Here is a 23,526-nt window from a genome sequence, read left to right on the forward strand (position 1 = left end):
CTGGTTAGGAAGTCTAGGATCCCCTATCGACTTGAAGTTATGCCTTTTATTGTTTGGAATTTCTCAGACTGGCAAAAATGTCAGACCAGTTATACTATATATGCCTCAAATAACGTTATTTTCTTCTATCCAGTCGCCCAACTTTCCAGACCTCCACAGGATGAGGCTCAGTCCATCCTGGGTAATCCCTCCCCAGCAATGAGTACAACTAGATAGAGCGTTGTCACAGGAGAGCACCATCCATCAACAGAGACCCCCTAGGACATGCTCTCTTTTCGCTGCTGCCATCAGGAAGAAGGCACATGAGCCTCAGGACTCACACAAACAGGTTAAAGAACAGTTATTACCCGCAACCACGAGGCTGTTGAATTAAATGGTGTAATTTCACCCAACTTCACTTGCCCCATCATTGAAATGTTCCGACAACATATCAACCCACTTTCGAGGACTCTTCATCTCCTGTTCTCGAAAATTATTGTTTATTTGTCATTACTATGATTTCCTTACTTTTGCATATGCAGATTTTGTTGTTTTTACACAGTGATTGAATGCCAGAGTTGGTGCCGATTTTCATTGATTCTGATTTGGTCACTCTAAAAGAGATAAATAGTAGCATTTCGGGACGAGACAATTTATAAGACCATTCATCGATTCACGAAGATTAGTCTCGTCCCAATATCTCTGGATTCCCGCTACAGTTCCTGCTGGAAATTAGATATTTTTTTTCTCTATTCTGAGCTCTCCGCTTGTCAGAGACAACCATAGATGTTGAGCACTAACTGTCCAGATACGCAAGTCTGTACGGTGCAATATGGAAAGCAAGCTATCTCCCTCTTCATGCATCTGTAGAACCCAAAGGAGCAACACATATGATACAGTTTGGCATCAGCAGCGTTGCAGGAGTTGGTCGTCAGCATTGATCTGAATGCAAGACTGCTTAGCTCCAGATTTTTCTCTTGGGATTTAATGCAGAAGCCTTCCTGGTGAGTATGTTCAGCTGCAAAGCAGCGGCTTGAGGTCAGAGTTTTCCTCTCCTAGATGAGCTGCCACCTACGGCTATTGAGCCCCGTTTGCCCAAGTGACTGGTTTTAAGGCGGTAATAACCAGTTGGATAAGGTGGTTAAGAAGACAGTTCCTTATTAGTCCAGACATTGAGTTCAAAAGTCAAGCTGTTAAGTTGCAAATTTATAAAACTCTAGTTAGGCCACATCTGGGGTACTGCATACACTTCCGGTCACCCCACTACGGGAATAATGTTCAGGCTTTGGAGAGGTGCAGAAGAGGTTCACCGAGATGACGTCTGGTTTAAAAAGAACTTATGCAATCATGAGAGGATGGATAGACTTGGATTGTTCTCTCTGGAGCGCCAGAGTGCTGCACTTTTCTACATGCTATGTTCTCCTGTCAGTAGGAACAGTTCCGCTGGGCTTAGTACCTAAGCCACATGTGAGGGCCAGGAGTTGGATTTGGTTGTCAGAGGCTATTTGAGGTGCGCACTATTGGGAGCATTTAATAGTGGTTTGTCCACACTGTCCCCATTGATAACCCCAGTTATAACACAACCCCAGTTGATAACCCCAGTTATAACATTACTCATGCATTTATGTGCTTGTGCATGTGATAATAATCTTGGTTTGAATTCATTTGTCTGTGCTACAATAACTTTAAGAGTGCGAGTAAAGAATGCTTTTTAAAGATGTTTTTCCATCATTTCCTGGATTATTTAAGCATTTTCTGTCATGGTCCTGATCAGTGATTCCCTGGTTCCTTTAAATTTCCTTTGCTTGTGTCATGATCGGCACCATTGACTCCTTGTTTTCCTTTATTCCTTGTTTCCCTGTGTTTCTCGGGCTCTTTAATTCTCAGCTGAATTTACCGGCAGTATTTGGTTTCCGGCTTACAACTACTCGGGGCTAGATTATCACCGTATGTCACCGAAGTAAGTCAAGTCTTCTCCCCAAAGCGAGTGCCAGTAAGCCGCCTCTCCTTGCTGGAACCAGCCTGTTAAGTTACCTCGCCTGAGCGAGCCGTTAAGCTACCTTGCCGGAGTGGGTCCATCAAGTTAACCCGCCAGAGTGAGACACGAGCCATTGTCTGTAGTTCCTGGGCTGCGTCGAGAGCTTGCCGCTACTTGGAGCCATTCCGTGTCTAGATAAGGAACTGTCTGTCACTGTGTGGTTTTGTCTCTTCGTGTTCTTGTCTTCGCTGAGTAGGTCCAGTCATTTTGCCGCTACTCTGTGTCGGGGAATTCTGTCTCTCTGTATCCTCTGCCCAAGGGAGTATCCCGGCTCCCGTGTGCCATGCCCAAGGGAGAATCCCGGCTCCCGTGTCCCGGCTTCCGAGTCCCGAGTCCTAGGTCCAGCCATGCTTATTCCCGCTTCTGCTTAGCTCACTCCTTGATTTCCCTCTGAACAAACCTGCCTTTCCTGGTAATTATTAATAAACTCTATTTTGTTAACACTACAAAATATGTTTGTGTTCTGCATTTGGGTCCATCCGTGCCCCGCACTTGTGACAATTAAAGTTGTAAAGTTATTAACTTACCTTCTGCACAGATCACTCCTGCATCTTCCCCGTGGCCGCAGTTGTTAATGCCCCATCCTGGGAAGGTGCAGGCCCAGAGGAAAGGCTCGCTTCCACTGCACGCTATATCGTCCATCCAGATTTCTCCGCTCCCTTGCCCGAAGTGTCCGCCTGAAAGAACTGACGTAGGAGCACCACAACCGAGCTGACTACAAATGACCTTGGCGTCATCTTTTTCCCAGCCGTCGTCGCATACCGTCCCCCACTGCCCGTTGTAATTCAACTCCACTCTTCCTGAGCAACGACTGCTACCACCTACCAGTCTTACGTCCAACACTGAAAGGAAAATGAAAGTAAAAATCGAACCTTTAGACACGGGTTCATGCCTTTTTTTTGGAGAAGTGGAGAATGTCTTGCAGCCTTCTGCTATGATATGTAATGTTAAAATTGCACAAGGCATTGGTAAGGCCAAATTTGGAATATTGTGTACAGTTCTGGTCACGGAATTATAGGAAAGATATCAATAAATTAGAGAGAGTGCAGAGACGATTTATTAGGATGTTACCTGGATTTCGGCACTTAAGTTACAGAGAAAGGTTGAACAAGTTAGGTCTCTATTCATTGGAGCGTAGAAGGTTGAGGGGGGATTTGATCGAGGTATTTAAAATTTTGAGAGGGATAGCTAGAGTTGATGTGAATAGGCTGTTTGCATTGAGAGCAGGAGAGATTCAAACGAGAGGACATGGTTTGAGAGTTAGGGGGCAGAAGTTTAAGGGAAACACGAGGGGGTATTTCTTTACTCAGAGAGTGATAGCTGTGTGGAATGAGCTTCCTGTAGAAGTAGTAGAGGCCTGTTCAGTTGTGTCATTTAAGGTAAAATTAGATAGGGATATGGACAGGAAAGGAGTGGAGGGTTATGGGCTGAGTACGGGCAGGTGGGACTAGGTGAGATTAAGAGTTCGGCACGGACTAGGAGGGCCGAGATGGCCTGTTTCTGTGCTGTGATTGTTATATGGTTATATGGTTATTCATATGATATCTAGAGAGAGCAATGGTATTTTACACAGTCTATGAACACAGGAGATTTTAAAGATACCAGAAATTCAGAGCAATACTCAGAAATGCTGAAATAGCACAGTAAGTTAAACAGCATCTATGGAAATAAATCAGCAGTAAGTGTTTTGGGACTCGAAAGGATGGGGTAAAATAGTAGACTGAGTTGGAGGAGAGGAGGAGGAGGACCCACTAGATAGAAATATGTAATGGCAGATGGGTGGGAGAGGGGTGAAGTAAGAAGCTGGGAGGCGATAGGTGGAAAAGACAAAGGGCTGAAGAAGAGGTATCCGATAGCAGAAGAGTGTGCACCTTGGAAGGAAGGGAAGAGGAAGAGCAGGAAAGGTAGGTGTGGAGAAGAGGTAAGAGGCCAGAGTAGGGAACTAAAGCGTAGGAAAGGGGAAGTGGTGGTGGTGGGGGGGTGGAATTATCGGGTGTTAGAGAAATCGATGCACGTGCCATTATATTGGAGGCTACCTAGACAAAATATGAGGAGTTGCTCCTGCAACCTGAGAATGGCCTCATCGTGGCTAGTCTAGTCGCCATAGTATATATCGGATATAAATAAGCTGGAAAGGGAGTGATAGAGTGCTGTAAAGTTGCAAAGGAATGTCGCCTGGACTGGATGGCTAAAGAGAAACTGGGTAGGTTGGAATTACTTTCTCTGAAGCAAAAGATGCTGACAGGAAGCCAGATACAGGTTTGTAAACTTATGAGCACAAATACAGCAAATATTCAACTTTTTTGCCCTTCGGTTAATGGGTTGGGGTCTGTTGCATAAAAAAAAGTTTGGAAAACCGTTATTTAGAGTGAGAAGAAGACAGATTTTAGGGCAACTGTTTTTGTTTTTTCTCACCCAGAGGTGGTGATGGGGTGGGGTTTATGGAACATGCTGACAGAGGAGGCACATCGTTAAAAAGACGTCTAGACTGGTACACGGATAGACAAGGTCTGTAGGTTTAAGGGCCAAATTCAGACAAATGGAATTAGCTTGGATGTGTATCTTGGTCAGCATGGACGAGTTGAGGTGAAGGACATACTACTGTGCTGTGTAATTCTATTTTAAGCAATTGAATGATCCAGCCATATATATATGTAACATTTATATGTAATTATAATTTGCACACACATAAAAGCGCATATATAGTATGTGATAATGCATTTATATATGCACATATACAGTGTATCTGCCTCTCTCTCTCTCTCTCTCTCTCTGTATGCACACACACACACACACACACACACACACACACACACACACACACACACACACACACACACACAATGACACACCATCAGCTGCAAAGTTATATACTTGCCTTCCGCACACATCACCCCTGCGTCTTCCCCATGACCGCAGTTGTTACTACCCCATCCGGCGAAGGGGCAGGACCAGAGAGAAGACTCGTTTCCACGGCACGAGGCATCGTCCATCCAGATGTTTCCGCTCCCTTGTCCATAGTGCCCTCCTTGAAACGCCACTGCGCGAGAGCCGCATCCCAACTGATTGCAAACAACCTTAGCGTCTTCATGGTCCCAGCCGTCGTCACAAACCGTCCCCCATTCTCCATTATAGCTCACCTCCACTCTTCCTGAGCAGCGATCGCTACTACCCACGAGCCTTACATCTAGTACTGAAATGAAATCGAAAGAATAATTTGTATATAATGCACAAACTGATTAAAAATATGTATAGAATATAGAACAGTACCACACAGGAGCGGGCCTTCGGTTCAGAATGTTGTGCAGAACTAATAAAATAGTAACCATATTCCTAGTTAAACCAGTTCCTTCTGCCTACAGTAAGTAGATATCCTTGTGTTTCCTGCACATTTATGAGTCCATCTAACGCTCTCTTCTTGAAAGCCCCTGTTATATTTTCCTCCAGCACCACCCCTGGGAGACCATTCTAGGCATCCACCATTTTTTTTAGAAAAAATTCTTGCCCGCATATCTTCTTTAAACCTATCTCTTCACCATAAGTACTTGCCCTCGGGCAATGCACATTTCAACTCTGTGATAAAGCAACCGGCCCTTTGCTGCATCTGTGCTTCTAAGTTTATAAACTTTCATTAGATCTTTCCTTAGCCTGTGCCTCTCTGGAGAAACAATCGAACCTCTCCTGATTCGCATCATCTATAAGACCATAACATAGAAGCAGAATTAGACCATTCAGCCATCCTGTCTTTTCCATCATTCCATCAAGGCTCATCCCGGATTCCCTTATATTCACCTTCTCGCCATATCCTTTGATGCACTGACTGATCAGTAAATGATCAACTTCCACCTTAAATATACGCGCGGATTTAGGATCCACCGCAGTCTGTGGCATAGCATTCCACAGACTTACTAATATGGCTAAAAAATCCTGGTACCCTCTGTTCTAAAGGGCTGCCCCTCAGTTTTGAGGCTATGCCCATAGTTCTGGATGACCACCAGAGGAAATATCCTCTCCACATCCACCCTACCTAGTCCTTTCAACATTCGGTAGGTTTCAATGAGATCCCCACGCATTCTAAATTTCAGTGAATACAGGACCAAAGCTGCCAAAAGCTCTTCATATGTTAACCCTTAATTTCCTGGAGTCATCCTCATGAACCTCCTCTGGACCCTTTCCAATGACAACACATCTTCTCTGAGATACTGTTGACAATGCTCTAAGTGCGGTCTGACTAGTGTCTTATAGACCCTCAGCATTATCGCCTTGATTTTATCTTTTTCCCCTTGAAATAAATGTCAAAGTTGCATTTGCCTTATTTACCACAGACTCAACCTGTGAATTAACCTTCTGGGAGTCTTGTACGAGGACCCCAGGTCCATCTGCACCTCTGATGCTTGAACCTTCTCCCGATTTAGATAATACAGGCACTATTGCACCTTTTACCAAAATGCATTATCATATGTTTCCTAACATTATATTCCATCTAACATTTTTGCCCATTCTTCCAATTGGTCTAAGTCCTGCTGCAATCGTACTACCTACCCCTACACCTATCTTCGTATCATCCGCAAACTTTGTCAGAAAGCCGTAAATTCTATTATCTAAATCACTGAGAAACAATGTGAAAATCAGCAGTCCTAATACTGACCCCTGAGGACTACCAATAGTCACCGGCAGACAACCAGAAAAGGCCTCTTTTATTCCCACTCGCTGCCTGTCAGCCATTCCGCTATCCATACCAATATCTTTTCTGTAACGCAATATGGGCAGCCTCATGTGTGGTAGCTGATCAAACGTCTTCTGAAAATGACATCCGCTGCCTCTCCTTTGTCCACTCTGCTTGTTACTTCCTCGAAGAATTCTAATAGATTGGTCGGGCAAGGTTTCCCTTTACAGAAGCCATGCTGACTTTGACTTATTTATCATTAGACGAGTACCTTGAAACTTCATCCTTAATAATAAACTCTAACACTTTACCAACCACCGAGTTTAGGCTAACTGGCCCATAATTTCCTTTCTTTTGCCTTGCTCCCTTCTTAAAGAGTGGAGTGACATTTGCAATCTTCCAGTCCTCCCGGTTCATGCCGGAATCAAATGATTCATGAAAGATGATAACCAATGTATCCATTACCTCTTCAGTAACTTCTCTCAGGACTCTGCAATGTAGTTCATCTAGATCAGGTGACTTATGCACCTTCAGACTTTTGAGTTTGCCTAGCACTTTTCCTTTGTAATAGCAATAACTCCGGCTTCCTCACACTCATGGACTTCTGGCACACTGCTAGTGTCTTCCATAGTGAAGACAGATAAAAAGTACTTATTAGGTTCATCAGCCATTTCTTTGTCTGCCATTACTACCTCACCAGCATAATTTTTCAAAGGTCCAAAATCAACTCTCACCTCCATTTTTCTCTTAATATAGCTGAAAATATTTTTATGTCTTCTTTTTTCTCTTAATATAGCTGAAAATATTTTTATGTCTTCTTTTATATTATTGGCTGATCTGCCCTCGTATTTAACCTTTACCCTTCTTACAGATTTTTAGTTTCCTTTTGTGGGATTTCCGCGCAATTTTGGAGAATACTTCGCCCTTGATTTTGTTTTATTTGTCGCAGTGATAACTCAGTGAGTAATGCAATGACATCCTGACAGGAACACTGAACCTTTTCTGTTTTGCGTCAAATATCAAATCGCTGCAGTTGATAACAACAATGGATACCATTTTTTTCGAACATTTTGCTTCCTTAGAATCTTGTTTTGTTTATAACAGACCGCTGGAAGCTGAACACAAATATGATTTCAGGCTACTTGCATCATGTAGGAAAATGGAGACACAAGGAATTAACTTTTATTGTGTATGATGCGTTTATTGCATCTCGGTGTTGATGCTTTGAAACAGTTCAACTAAGCTAAAAATGTTTTGTTGATGATTTTCCTTCGTACTCAGTGTCTGAGGCTTCTCAATTACATGTCCAACAATAATAAGCCAGCATTGATGGATTCCAATTGCCTCAATACCGTATCTCCATGATCACAATGTCCTGGTGAAATCTATCACAATGCTCAACACAGACAATGCCAAGATTTGCAAGGAAAAAGTCTAAACGAGAATGCAGAAAATGAATCTTTAGTGACATGTTGCAGTTCATGGCTTTGTATGTTGGAAGCATGTTTTCAACCAGCTGCATGTAGTTTTCAATAATACCTTTGAATGTCTTCTATGCGATTTTCTCCGGCCCCACAACACATTCCTCGAATTGTCTGTTATTGATGGACTGTTTGAGTTGTGAATCAACAAAATTGACTTCTTTGTTCTTGGCATCACTTAGTTTGGGAAGCATCTGCCTCAAATTTCGACATACATCAGGGAAATTTATAGCCCTTCTAAACCCTGTCCTGCCATGCAACATCCACACTGTCTAAGCATGCCCAGGCAAGCCTGCACAAGATACAACACTTCTCAGCTTACATCATGTGCAACATTTTAACTGACTTGAATTATGAATTGAAATAACAAATACAGGCGATTTAAAAAAAAATCTGCGTGATGGGGAAATTTCATAGCAATTTTCATGATCATCTCCCATAGTCCACAAGATACACCCAAATGTATTCAGGAAATAAAAGCCTTCTTGTCCAATATAATTGCTCAGTCAGGGAATAGATATCACATCCACACTCGATTTTTCCCAACAAATAATAGTGACATCAATCTTTTTTCTCTGCTATAGAAATGAAAGGGGTGAATGGGATGTCCCGGGAAGAGGCTTGTCGCGGCCACTCCGAGGCAAGTTGTTCACCTTTAGTCTCTACCGGTCCTCAGCTTTCACCTATGTCTCCAAGTAGATGTTTGCATCACACCCCGGTGTACCCCGGCTTCTTCAGGTGAGCTAAATCAGGTGAGGGTGACTGGCTGTCCTTATATATCAGTGAAATAGAGACATGTCTATCCTAGCATGCAAAGTCAGCTCCTGCGGATAAGATCTATACTTCGATCCAACTGGTTATGCAATGCTCCGTGAAGAGCAAAGAATATGATAAGGTACAGAAGAAGTCATGGTCATCCTTTGCAACCAAGTAAGTTCCCATTTGTGATGACTACTTCTACCACTGAACCTGGAATTCTGAGTTCGAGAGCGTGGACCTGCCCCAGTTCAAAGGCTTTTCCACTTTAAGATACTTCCCTGTACAAACTTAATTGCCAGATACGGTGGTCAACCAATGTAGAAACAATGCAGGTGACCACTTCAAGTTCCTCGGTTCGCACTGACATTTAACTCTGTATCAATGACGCCGGATGGTACTGTAGAACAGCACATTAATATATAAATGTTCACTAGTTCAAAGTTCATTTATTTATTATAGAAGTATGCATACCATATATAACGTAGAGATTAATCTTTTGCAGGCAGCCACAAAACAAAGAAACACAGTAGATTTCACGACAAACTCCAGGCAAGGAACATCGACAAACGTTGAATGTGTGAAAAAATAATAAATCATGCAAGCAGTTAAAACGTAAACAAATAACACATGGAACATAAACTGGACAGGAAGCTCGTCCAGGAGCCTACCGGCTCGACCTCTGCACTCAGTCGCACCCCTGAATCTTTTAATTTGGATCGTAACTTAAATTGGCTAAAGATCGGTTCGTTTCTCTCAGGCCCAAGCGCTAACGCTTAAATATAGCCGAGGTCCACTCCAGCAATGGCATGCCATGGCCGTATCTGCATTCTTGAGAGTCCAATTCACCGATTCCTTCGGGATACCACAAAAACTCAAGATTGTTCAGATAGTTCAAAAGCACAGGCTACACATTGTAGTATTCATAGTCTAGATGAAGCATATTTAGTAGAATAAATAATAGTTTTGTGAGCCACTCCCAAAATGCCACCATGCATCACCAGCGTCATCTTGAATGGTCTACCGAATACTTAAAACTTTATTTGCTCAGTGTTATTTACTTAACTGCAGACCCATCGACCATGGTACCCAAAAGAAAGACATCTACTACGAAACTGAAAGCTATTTGAGTCATAGGGTCATACAGCTGGGAAGATGGCTGTCCACCCAACTCGTTTCTGCTGATGAATTACATAATTAAATTGGTCTCATTTTATTGAATTTGGAACAAACTCCTCTGAAGGTCAAAGCCAAATTTCAAACTCAATTTATTATCAAGTTATGTATATGCCAGCACGCACTACCTTGAGATTCATTTCGTTGCAGGCATTCACAGTGAAAGAAAAAATATAATCAATGAAAAACTACACACGAATTCTGACAAACATGTGTGCAAAAGAAGACAAACTGTGCAAATAAATAATAATGATAATAATAATATGCACTCCACGCGAGCATATACAATTCTGTTAAGAAGTACATACCACTAAACTTAAGTGAGCATACACCCCAGAAAATGAAAGCAATTATCATGATTGAAGAGAAAATTAATCATTGGAAGAGCATGACCCTCCATAGAAGACATCCCCGCTATCTGAGCAGACTAGATATCGACCACCAAGTGTCAAACACTTAATTCTGATTTTGAGACCTCTTCCCAGAAACAGAAGAGTTCCTTGTGGCAATACAGAATCACGCAGTTAACTCAAAAAAAATCAAAAATCCTTAATAAACGGCCAACAAATTCAAGATGATAAATGTAGAAAATGCCAACAAAAATCAGAAAGGTCCAACTCATTACAGGATTCTGCAGCAGTTTACAACTTACTACAAATATAAATCCAATTTTAAAGTCAAAAGCCCACAAATTATCTTATGACCGATCTGTTATTATAGATAGGACAATGCATAATAACTGTCCAAGTATAATAATACAGGACAAACAAACAAGAGCAAATTACTGAATAGATACAGCCATTCCAAACATACATAACTCACAGAAATCTATGTGAAAAATAGCAGAAATATGCTAAATTAAAAGAGGAAATTGAAAGACTTTGGAACACGAACATAATCCTGATAGTAATATCTACAACCGATGTCATCCCAAAGGCACTGCATAATAGCGTTAAATAATTAGGGCTACACAGTAATATGTAAATCTTGAGAAAACCACAATACGGAATACCCCTAGAATTGACCGTAAGTTCCTAGCAATTGATAAATGAACATGCTTGGCTATGCCCGTACCTCAGGTTTTACCAGATTAAGCTGAAAAAAAAAACAATGATAAGAAGTAAATAGATAGATAGATAGATAGATAGATAGATAGATAGATAGATAGATAGATAGAAAGATAGATAGATAATTAATTAATTAGTACTGAGAGTCCGTGAAAATTAGTCCATAGGTTGTGGAATCAGATCAGTGTTGAGGGGATTTATCCCTACTGGTTAAGGAGCCTGATCGATGAATGATAATAATTATTTCTGAACCTAATGCTGTGAGACCTAAGATTACTGTACCTCCTTCCCGATGGTATCTATGAGAAGAATGCATGGCGTATTTGGTGGTCTTTGACGATAGATGCTGCTTTCATGCGTGACCGCTCCTTGTAAATGTACTCAATGGTAGGGGAAGGCATTTCCTGTGATAGATTAACTGTGACAACCACATTTTGTTAACTGCTCTTGGGTATCAGTGTTTTCATACTAGGCCATAATGCCAGAATGCTAGAATGCTCTCTATGTCCATATATATAAGTTTGTCAAAGATTTAGATGGCATGCTGAATCTGCGCAAACCTCTAAGAAAGTAGTGCCTATTTGGAATGGCGCTTACATGCTGTTAATCTACTATATTAATGTCAAGGAATTTAACCTTATTGACCCGGTAGTCACAGATGTAATCTATATACTACTAAAACTCTCATGCTTTGTCTGTCTGTCTGTTTGTGACTTCCAAGTAGCGCAAACGGTGCATTGCAGCGGCACTTTTTTTTTTTGGCTAAATCGACTTAAAATGCGCTAACCTACAGAATGGAGGCAAAATTCAGGGTTATAGATTCATCTAAAATTGCTCATTCATAAAAAATCAACAGGCTGCCTTTCACCCAAGAGCTGATACGCTATCATGGATAGGGACGCGACACCACGACGCATGTACACAGCTGGCCACAGCAGTGACACCAACCTGAGCAAAAGGACAGGGCAGCTCTATTTCGAGCTTTCACATATCATTATCAGCATGTGCAGGTTTGGGACAGATCTAACTGCCAACCATCAATAAGAGATCACTAAATCTTATTGTATTGACGCACTTCTCTTTCAGTATTTATATTGGTTACTGCATAAAGGAATAGAGTACAAGAAGTAAAAAAAAAATCACTGTATTAAAATACTGTTACAATCACAAAACCCTGTATAAAATCATAAAAATAAATTAAATCGTAATATTGAAATATTTTAAAAATTGGTATACAGAAAAAAGTCTAGACCCCCTAACAAAGTCAGAGCTGTTAGGAAAAGCAAGAAAAAAAGGTGGGGGGAGGGGGGAACCGTTATCAAATAATAAAATATATTATTAGCCACCATCTGTACTTTTACAACAAATCAAAGGTTTTGAAAATAACTCAAAAATAGTCACCGCAATGTATAAAAGTCTTGACTACATTCGAAAACTGAAGATCGGATCTCTAAATTTAAGCACGACAGAAGATCCCGTAACCCGTAATGACGTACTTCGAGGCACCCATAAAACCCTTTGCTGCGGTCAAAGGACAAAGGTGACTGTATCATGTCCATTTAGGACAGCCCACATTATCAAGAATAATCAGCTTCCTTTGGTATTACTGCTGCATATCTTCTATCTAGCATTAGGGTAAAAAAATATGGTCAGCCTAATTATACCGTGTGGAAAGAGAAGGGGGACGCCAAACATCATCGGGAAGCGGAAAGGAGAGGAAGAGAACAAGAATCGGATGAGACCAGGGCCGAACGACTCCAGGATCAAAGAGTCAGGATAAAAAAGATGAGTGAAGAAGGGACAGAGGAGGAGAGGCATGCACGTCTCCAGAATGACAACAACAGGCACAGAAGGAGGAGAGAGGAAGAGACAAAGGAGCTGAGAAATGCACGTCTCCAGGATCAGAGACAAGGAACAAACAGCAGAAGAGATGAAGAGACAGCACATGAAAGGACTGCACGTCTCCAGAATAACAAGAGGCACAAGGGTGGCAGACCAACCAGAAATGTTGCCATCAGAAGTGTCCTTCCTTAAACTAGGAGGAGCAATATTTGCCTTGCTATGCGTCTTTCTTCTTTAATAAACTGGTTTTTATTCTTCAATTTCCATAGCAAAGCAACACCAATAGCATTCAGGAAAATTTAATGTGCATTCTAGTCACATCAGACTGCACGACCTTTCTGTCAAAGGGTGCCACAGCGGGTCACGCCGTTGTCTACTGAAAAACTAATTTTCAACAGTATTAACGGCATATACAATCGTATTATCAATCTTCCTACATTCAAAATACCTTATGTGAGAATGCTGTTCTTGAACTGCAGTTCAGCATTCAACATCATAATTCCATTCAAGCTCGACAGGAAGCTCAGAGAACTCAGCCTTGACCCTGCCTTGTGCAGCCGAATACTGGGCTTCCTGTCAGAACGCCAGCTGGTAGTAAGAATCTGCTCCCTCACCTCCCTCACATCCACCCCTCCGACTCTCAACACAGGAGCCCCTCAGGGCTGTACATTTCCCTCATTTATTCCCTGAATACCCATGACTGTGTCGCCATCCACAACCCTAATCTGCTAATTAAATTTGCCGACGACACTACATTGATAGGCCTAACCTCAAACAATCACAAGGTAGCCTACAGGGAAGAGGTCATCTCTCTGAAACAGTGATCTCAAGAGAACAACCACTCACTGAATGTCGCGAAAGAAAGGGAGCTGGTTGTAGATTACAGGAGGAATGAAGACGGGCTAACCCCTATTGACACCAGTGGATCTGGGGTTGAGAAGGTAAACAGCGTAATGTTCCTCGGCATCCACGTCACTGAGGACGTCACGTGGTCTGTACAAACCTGTTGTGAGGTGAAAAAGGCACAACAGTGCCTTTTACACCTCAGATGGTTGAGGAAGTTAAGACTGGGTCCCAGATCTTAAGAACTTTCTACAGGGGCTAAACTGAGAGCATCCTGACTAGCTGCTTCAACGCCTGGTATGGAATCTTTAACTCCCTTTATCGCAGGATTCTGCTGAGTGGTGCGGACATCCCATGATTCAGGACATCTACAAAGACTGGTGTTATAAAATGGCCTGAAGGAGTATTGGGTACCCGAATCAATCCAACCACAATCTATTCCAGCTTCTACCATCCGGGAAATGGTACCACAGCATAAAAGCCAGGAGTAACAGGCACCGGGACAGCTTCTTCCACCAGGCCATCAGACTGATTAACTCATGCTGATTTGAGTGTATTTCTACGTTAGATTGACGGTTCTATTTATTATACATAATTATAAATTACTATGATTGCACATTGCACATTTAGACGGAATCATCATGTAAAGATTTTTATTCCAGATCATTATTTAACCAATAAGCTCCAAATTGGTCTGATCCCGGATGAGCCACCAATTTTTTTATGTTACGAACCAGCAACAATAGATGTAGAATGGAGTCGGGGAACTAAAAAAAAATTTAAACAAATTTTAAACCTCCCTGGAGTGATTCTTTTTTTTTACTTTGGAAAAATAAAGGTTTTAATTCTTTTTTGGATTTATTTAAAGAAGGCAGATTGATGCCTTTTGAACAACAAGTCGATAAATATTCTTTCTCATATTCACACTTTTTACAATATCTTCAAGTTAGACATTTTTTACAAAAATAGTTAAGCAATTTTCCTTGCATATTGGAGGCTGAATTGTTAGATACTATTATGAATAGGAACCCTTCGATAAAAGGTTCTATTGGAAGAATTTATAATTTATTATTACAATGGGATAAGCGTCCTTCACTTAAGATTAAACAGGATTGGGAGAAGGAACTCAATTTGACTTTTACATGGGAGGATTGGATACTGATTCTGAAGCTGGTTAACTCTTCTTCGATCTGTGCCAGTCATTCACTGATTCAATTTAAAATTGTACGTCGTTACCATTTGACGAAGGAGAGACTTTCTAAAATATTTCCCAATGTTGACTAGTATTGTGATCGATGTAAAATTGAGATAGCTACACTGACAGGTATGTTCTAGTCATGTTCTATATTAAAAGAGTTTTTCGACAATTTCTAAAGCACTCAGAATCAACATACAACCTAATAAATTGAATGTGCTTTGTGGAATAATTCCTCAAAATATCCATGGTATTTCTGTGTCCGACCAACATGTTATTGCGTTTGTTACATTGATAGCTAGGTGGGCCATCTTGTTGAAATGGAACGATATAGCAGCTCCTACTTTGTCACAATGGTTCTCTCAAGTGATGTTGTGTCTTAGTTTGTGTTTTGTCTTAGTTTGGAGAAAATTAGAAGTCGAACCTTTGAACCTTTATTTGATTTTGAAAAGAGATGGGGCTCATTTGCTCGGTATTATCATTTCAGTTAACTGATAGATTTCCTCCACGATCTAAGTGTAATTTTTTTTTGATGTATTTTCTTTCTTGTTGGCGGTTTGCTGTTTATTTTTAGAAGCTTTTGTATGACGCAGGGCTCTGGGGTTGTACCCCCAATGCGACTTTTTTTTCTCTCACACATTTCTTGCTATGTAGGGTTCTTTTTTTATTGACAAAAATTTTCAATCTTTAAGATAAATTTTTTTGAGGCATGTAAGTTGTTACTTCTATGTACCTGTGTTATTTTTGAATAATAATATTAAAATGATTTGAACAGAATTTTTTTTATTCCTCATGTATGTGAAGGATATAAGAAATAACTCAATTCAATAACAGGGAGAAGTATCTCCAGCATCACAAGTCGCTTAAGTGGACAAATCCCTAGGACCTGATAGTAAATACCTAGGACTTTTTTCGGAGGCTAATGATGAAATTGAGGAGGTCGGTGCAGAGATGTTTTCTTCATCGTTAGCAACCGGTGAATTCCCGATTATGGAATGAAGGCTTATACTGTTCCGGTATTTATAAACAGCAGCAAGGACACGCCAAGAAACAACAGGGAGGTTGGCCTGACAGCAGTAGTGGTAGGTTACTGGAAGCAATTCTGAGGGAGAAGATCTACCATCGTATTGGATCAACAGAGTATGATGAAGTTGTCTCGGCCCCAACTGTCGAATGTTGCTTGGCCAGCTGGTCGCCTTCAGCATCGTGCGTGTATTGCTTTGGATTTTCAGCATCTGCAGATTTTCTCGTGTTTATGTAGTGAGCGTGGTGTGGTGCGTTGGAAATCATGCTCAGCAAAGCTCTAGAATAGAGCCGTAAGACAAACTTGGGATGTTTTTTTTTCAGAGCGCTGGTGACTAAAGTGAGATCTGATGAAAGTTTATAAGATTATGAGAGGCACAGATTGTGTAGACAGACAATATCTTTTTCTAAAGGTTAAAATGTCTACTAACAGAGGGCATGCACTTCAGCTGATAGGTGGTCATTTCAAAGGAGATGTGAGGGGTATGCTTTTAATACAGAGAGGGCTGATTGCCTGAAATGTTCTGCTTGGGGTCGGAGTACAGGCAGAAACGTTACAGACTTTTAAGAGATGTTTCGATTAGCACATGAATGTGAGGAAAATGGAAAATTATCAGCATTGTGAAGGCAGATAAGATGAGTTTAGTCGGCCATTTCATTACTTATTTGATTATTTCGACAGCATGTGGGCTGAAGTGTATATTCCTGCGCGATACTGTTCTACATCTATAAGCAAAAAGTAGATGAGGGCAGCGCAATAGCTGTTGTCTATTTAGACTTGGGAAAGGCCTTCAATTATGTGCCCCGTGGCTGGTTGGACAAGTAGTTTATTTCCCAAAGAAGCAGTTCAGAAGATTCAAAATTGGCTCGGAGTTAAGAAACAAAATTTGGTTGTTCAGATAATAATCAGAATGGGGACAAATGACTAATTGTGTGCATTGGGACACTTGGATTTCATTATCAACAGTACTGTGCAGAACTCCTGGGCACATATATGTACTTAACGTGCAAAAGACTTGCACAGTACTGTATTTGTGAACGTGAAATGGAGAGTGAGCTTGTAAATTTAGCGAAAGTAAAGGGTGTTGGGAATGGTGAAGGTGGAGCTCCATGGAAGGGGTGTGGAACAGGCGGCACAAATGGCTTGCCATGGTAGATGGGCACGTTTTGAGGGTGTAAACACACCCAGGCCTGAAACAGCATGCAAGGTAATTTGATTTCAAACAATTGGTTTATTTATCGTTATGGAATGTCTCTCTGGTGTTTCCTGCTCCGTCCTTTCTCTCTTCTCCTTTACCCAACATGATTCCTCTTTCCTGTCCATCTTCCCATTCTCAGTCCACAATAGAGGCCTATATCAGAATCCGGCGTAGCATCATTCACATAAGTCATGAAATTTGTTCTTTTTTTCCATGGCATCAGTACAGTGCACTACGTAAAATTCCTACAGTACTGTGCAAAATTTTTAGACACGACAGCTATACAAATGGTTTGGAAAAGACTTACTAATCTTGCGAAATTCGTGAAATTGGGAGAGGTTACTCATACTGAGCAGGCTTACCGGCGATTACAATGAGATCTTGATGAGTTCGGGAAGTCGTCCGTGCATTAGCAAATGAATTTCAGTACTGATAGGTGTGAGATGATGCACTTTGGGGAGAAAAAACAGCTTAAAGAGTTATACTATAAATGACAGGGCATTCAGGAATGCAATGGAACAGAGCGATTTAGGAATACAAGTTCATAGTTCATTGAGAGCGGTGTCGCGTGTAGTCAGGGTGGTGGCTTTGGCCTTCATCAGTCAAGGGACGGAATATGTGAATTGGCAAATTATGTTGGAGTTTCAATGGTGAGGCCACACTTAGAACATTGTATATAGCTTTGCTCACCCTCCTATTATGGGAAAAGTGTTGGAAATGGCGAGGAGAGAATTTACGCGCGGTTGAGAGGACTAGAGGGCCTGATTTAAAAGTATAGGTTCGAGAGGTTAAAGTTTAAAGAGAATAGTACGAAAAATCAAACCAAAAAATTCAGCAGCAGAGGTTCTGTGGGTGAAAAAGCCTTCATAACGTGAGGAGAATGGCATTGATGAGACCGTGTTTGGAATATCCTGTGCTGTGTTGGTCATCATATTATTGGAGAATATATTATTAAGCTAGAAATGACCCAGAAAAGATTTATCAACATATTGACTGGCCTTTGGGGTCTGAATCATATTAGGAGTGGTACTGTGGACTTGGACTTTATTCCCTAGAACGCAGGAGTCTGAAGGACGACTTGATAGAGGTAATTAACATGATACAGGGCCGAGGGAATGGGGTGCTATAAACAAGCGGGAAGCATGTTAGTATAGTGGTTGGCACAATGGACCCATCATATCAATATTATGGCAAAGAAAGCACAACAGCGCCTTCACTTCCTCAGCATTCTGTGGAGGTTCAGCATACCATCGAAAACCTTGGCAAACGTCTATAGATGTGTGATAGAAAATGTGCTGACTGGCTGCATTACGGCCCGGTATAGGAACATGAATCCCTCCGAGCGGAACTAAAAGGCAGTGGATTCAGCCCAAAACATCACGGGTAAAACCTTCCCAAATATTGAGCACATCTACATCATACATTGCCGTAGAAAAACAGCATCCGTCATCAAAGATTCTCACCACCCAGGCAATGCTCTTTCTCTACTGCCATCTAGGAGAAGGTACAGGTGCCTCGGGACTCGTACCACCAGATGCAAGAACTGTTACTACCCTTCAACCATCAGACTCTTGAACAAAAATGGATATCTATATTCATTTAAGAACTCTGTTATATTGTTCTTTCATGGTTATTGTTTATTGTTATTTATTTCTATCTGCATTTGCACAGTTTGCTTACAGTTTATAGTTCCTGACGTTTATAGTTATTGTTCTGTAGATTTGCTAAGTATGCCCGCAGAAAAAAAAAATTCTCAGGGTTGTATGTGGTGACATGTATGTACTCTGATAATACATTTTACTTTCAGCTTTGAAAGTTCAACTTTGAATGTTCTGCATTAAAAGCAACCCGGGCCAATTCCCGCCACTACCTATAAAAAGTTTCCTCCCGTAGTCGAAAGACATACCAGTTGGTAGGTTAATTGCCTCGTGATTAGGCTAGGATTAAATCAGGAGATTGTTCGATTTGTTGAAGGGCCGGAAGGGTCTATTCCACGCTGCATCGCAATAATAAAAAATACATAAAATTGTTTAAAATCAGATGCAAGGGATTTAAAACAGACATCGGGATCTGCTTCACGTGCGTATTTGGAATGAGCTGCCAGGAATAGTGGTGGAGGCGGGGCCATTAACAACATTTAAAAGCCATCAAGATAACTATGTGGATTGGAAAGGTTTAGAGGGCCTTGCACCGTGAGCATGGACCATTTGGACCGAAAGTCCTGTTTTCATTCTATATTACTTGGTAACTCTAGAAGTGTAAGTAATACGATAAACCCCATTCAATGTCAATGGCAAATGGCTCGCGTGAACTGAAGTCCCCATTGAATTCTAAGATGATGCACTTGCCTTCTGTACAGTTCACTGCAACATCTTCCCAGTGTTTGCAGTTGTGAATCCCCCATCCGGAAAACGAGCATTCCCACAGGGAAGATTCATTCCCAGTGCATGCCAGGTCGTCCATCCATATTACACCATTCCCTCGCCCGAAGTGTGCTCCTGGCAGTACGGAGATTGGCGAGCCGCAACCAAGCTGATTGCAAACAACCTTAGCGACCTCCATGTCCCAACCATCGTGGCATACTGTCCCCCATTCTCCATTATAGTTCACCTCCACTCGCCCCGAACAATGATTTCCGCCTTCTACTAGCCTGACACGCAGCTCTGGAATGCAACGGAAAGAATAAATTTCGTCATTTTGAGAATAGCATGTCTTTCTGTTATATTCCTCAATTCTCCCCGTGGCAGTTCTATTTATCTATTATCTATCAATATCAATATCTATATCTATACCTATATTTATCTTATATATATACACACACAACTTTCATTACACGTGTGAGAGAAAAAACCCTAAAACCCTGATTCTGATTTGGGACTCCTGGGGACTGAGAATGGGAAAATTGCACGGAGAGGGAAATCATGGTCGGAAAAAATAAAACGAGAAGGCAGGGTGTGGGCAGCAGCAGAGTGACATTCTGCAATCATAAGTAAGCTAATTGTTGGGAATCAAATGACTTTGCTTCATGTCTCAGAGCTGAGTGTATCTGCACCGGCACTACCCTCCCCCCCCACCATCTTTCTCCGCTCTTGGTACTCATACTCTTCCACTTGCCCCATATAATATATACAATTGTAAAGCGTCTGTACGTCATCTCCGTGGAATGAGTGGGTTTTCTCCAGGCAGTCCAGTTTCCAAAGACGTAAGTCCAAAGGTGCGTCGATTAATTTGCCATTGTGAATTGTCCTGCGATTAGTCTAGGGTTAATTCGAAGGGCTAGGGTGGTGTGGTTCAAACGGCCGAAGGACCTGTTTCGCGCTGTATCAGTCATGCGTTTATGTTGAATTTATGTTTCTTGTGAATGTTTTGCGATGATGTGTTATGCCTGTGATGTTGGTGCAAGCTTTTTATTGCAGCTATGTATGCAAGTACCTCTGCATATTTTAATAAACTCCACTCTGACTTTAATGTTGTTACTAACGCATACTTCTCGGAGCATTTCAAGTTGTAAAAAATATACTTGCCGTCTTCGCACTTCACTCCTGCATCTCTTTCGTGACCGCAGTTGGTAATCCCCCATCCTTTGAAGGCGCACTCCCAAAGCGAAGATTCGTTCCCTCTGCACACAACATCGTCCATCCAGGTTTTCCCGCTCCCTTCCCCGAAGTAGGCTCCACGAAAGGCCGACGCGGCAGAGCCACAACCCAGCCGGTGACAAACGACCTGGGCGTCTCCCAAGTCCCAAGCTTTGTCGCAAACTGTCCCCCATTGTCCATTGTAGTTCAGCTCCACTCTCCCCGAACAATTACTGCTGCCGCCTACGAGCCTTATATCAAGTTCTGGCATGAAGCAGAAAGTATAAATTACTTTTTAACGACCGTCAGACCTAATGGGCTTGACTACCTTCATCTGAAAGACCAATCGTTGTTTCTAACCATGATATTTCAGTAAATGGAGCGCCACGGTAGTGTAGCGTAGCACGACGCTATTACCCCATGAGGCGTCTGAGTTTGGAGTTCAATCCGACTTCCTTTATAAGGAGTACGTCCTCTCTATGGAATGCGTATGTTTCCTCCCAGTGCTTCGGTTTCCTCCCACAGCCCAAAGGCGTCCAGGTTAGTAGGTTGACTGGTCATTACAAACTGTCCCGTGATTAGGCTGGCTTCATAGCGGGGAGCAGGGGTAATGGTGGATTGCTGGTCGGCGCGGGTCGAAAGCCCGAATGGCCCTATTTTGAAATTTATATTAAAAATAAATAGAAAACACGAGAGCCAAGCACTCGTAGGACGTGTCATCTAACTGTATAAACGCATCTCCGTTAACTGAGGTGTCAAGCAAGAGGTCTTAATGCACTACCGTAGTCTATGTGTCAAGTGTAAGCAATATACCCGCTATAGGGGTTACTCGGTATAGATAACCAATTACACATTATTTGCACTTGCTATAGATTTCAGCACAATTATATGCTGGATTTCTTGGTTTGGTTCATTCTTTCATACTGGACTCAGGGGATGCTACGGTTGTGGAACAAGCTGCCTGGCGAAATGGTAGATACGGGTTCAATTGCAATATTTAAAAGAAGCTTGGATAGGTAGATCGGTGAGAAGGATTTTGGAGGAATATGGTCCAAATCCAAGCAGATGGCACGAGGCAGAAGACCAGATCTGCACAAACCAGTTGGGTTTCTGTGCAGCACAGAATTATGTATTCTGTGCTGCTCTGTCCTGTTGTGATCTGCTTTTACACAATGTTAAAAAATTAACCGTCAAGGGTTTGATGTCTTTTAATAATTTTAATTAATTCTGAGGCGCGCCTAATGTCAGTTTGTAGTATGCATAATTCATTTGTAGATTTTATTCTTACTTTCCTCAGTTATTGTGTGTTATATGTGTGTGTTAGGAGTGTATTATGTGTACTACTGTGCTTTTCACCCTTGTCCGGAGAAATTTTGTTTTGTTTGGTGGTATACATGTTGACTTGACTTGGCTTGAGTTGAGGAGTTGGATCATTATGTTGCAGATGTACAAGTGATTGGAGAGACAGTACTTGACAATTGTGTTCATCCTGTTGCAGAAAAGTCGTAATTAATCTGGAAAGACTGCAGGCAACATATTCAAAATGCTGGAGGAACTCAGCAGGCCAAACAGCATCTATGGAAATGGACAGTCGATTTTGCGGGTTGAGATTCTTCTTCAGGATGCCGCCTCTCCTTCTGAGTTTTTCCAGCATTTTGTACTGTACTGTGTTAAGGAACTCTAGATGTATATCTGTGCCTGAGTGTCTTAGGCACTGTAGGCATATATGGCTGTCCTTAAGACTGTTGCATAGTACTGTACATAATTTTGGAAAGATGGCAATGAACAATGTGACGCATCACCATCTTTTCCAAATGATAGAAAGATGGGCATTACGTGCTTGCACAGTTAGCTATGCAACGTTCGTCACAGATTAGATTTCATTGATGTAAATAACATGATAGTATGCTATCATTAATTGCACATGGAAAACATGAACGAAGATCCCCATTCAGTTGTTTTCATAGTACTTGCCGTCCGTACAGTTGACTCCCGCATCTTCCCTGTGAACGCAGTTTTTAATTCCCCATCCTTCGAAGGCACATTCCCAAATGGAAGATTCATTTCCATTGCATGCGACTTTGTCCATCCAAATTTTCCCGCTGCCTCGCCCAAAGTGGGAGCTCGCTATTGCTGCTGCCCGAAGGCCGCATCCCTGCTGCTTACAGACAACTTGGGCGTCCTCCTTGTCCCAGCCGTCGCCGCAGATGGACCCCCACTGCCCATTGTAATTCACCTCCACTCTTCCTGAGCAATGATCACTGCCACCAACGAGCCTCAGATCTAGTTCTGAAATGAAAAGGAAAGAGGACAGTGACTTGTCATTTTTGATATTTCCACAACTTTCAGTTCTAAAGAGTGGAGTTTAAAGAATAGCTTTCTTTGTCATTTCCAAACATACAGTAAAATGCGATGCCGGTGGATGGCCTCCTCTACTGCCACGATGAGGCCACTCTCAGATTGGAAGAGCAACATCTCATATTTCGTTTCGGTGGCTTGAAATCTGATGAAATGATGATGAAAGCTCTCTTTCCGTAATTTTCCACGTCCCTTTCCCTTTTCTTCTCTTCTGTTCTCTCGCGACATCTCTTCTCCTCACAGGCCTATCACCTACCCCGTGCCCCTCCTTCTTCCTTTTCTCCGACAGTCTACTCTCCTGTTCTATCAAATTCCTTCTCTAGCCCTT

General features: G+C 41.8%; 1 protein-coding gene across 1 annotated transcript in view; it reads right to left on the bottom strand.

Annotated features, from left to right (window-relative positions):
* The window catches only part of LOC132380687 (deleted in malignant brain tumors 1 protein-like), a 78,098-nt gene that overhangs the window by 12,533 nt on the left and 42,039 nt on the right, over window positions 1-23,526 (bottom strand). Inside the window, exons 14-18 of the mRNA XM_059949673.1 lie at window positions 22,815-23,129; window positions 20,790-21,104; window positions 19,614-19,928; window positions 4,896-5,210; window positions 2,545-2,859 (exon numbers count right to left, since the gene is read on the bottom strand). Of these exons, the coding sequence (XP_059805656.1) occupies window positions 2,545-2,859; window positions 4,896-5,210; window positions 19,614-19,928; window positions 20,790-21,104; window positions 22,815-23,129 (1,575 nt within the window). The remainder of the gene's footprint in view (window positions 1-2,544; window positions 2,860-4,895; window positions 5,211-19,613; window positions 19,929-20,789; window positions 21,105-22,814; window positions 23,130-23,526) is intronic.

This window comes from Hypanus sabinus, chromosome 24 (genome assembly GCF_030144855.1).
Source record: "Hypanus sabinus isolate sHypSab1 chromosome 24, sHypSab1.hap1, whole genome shotgun sequence".
NCBI classification, from domain to species: domain Eukaryota; kingdom Metazoa; phylum Chordata; class Chondrichthyes; order Myliobatiformes; family Dasyatidae; genus Hypanus; species Hypanus sabinus.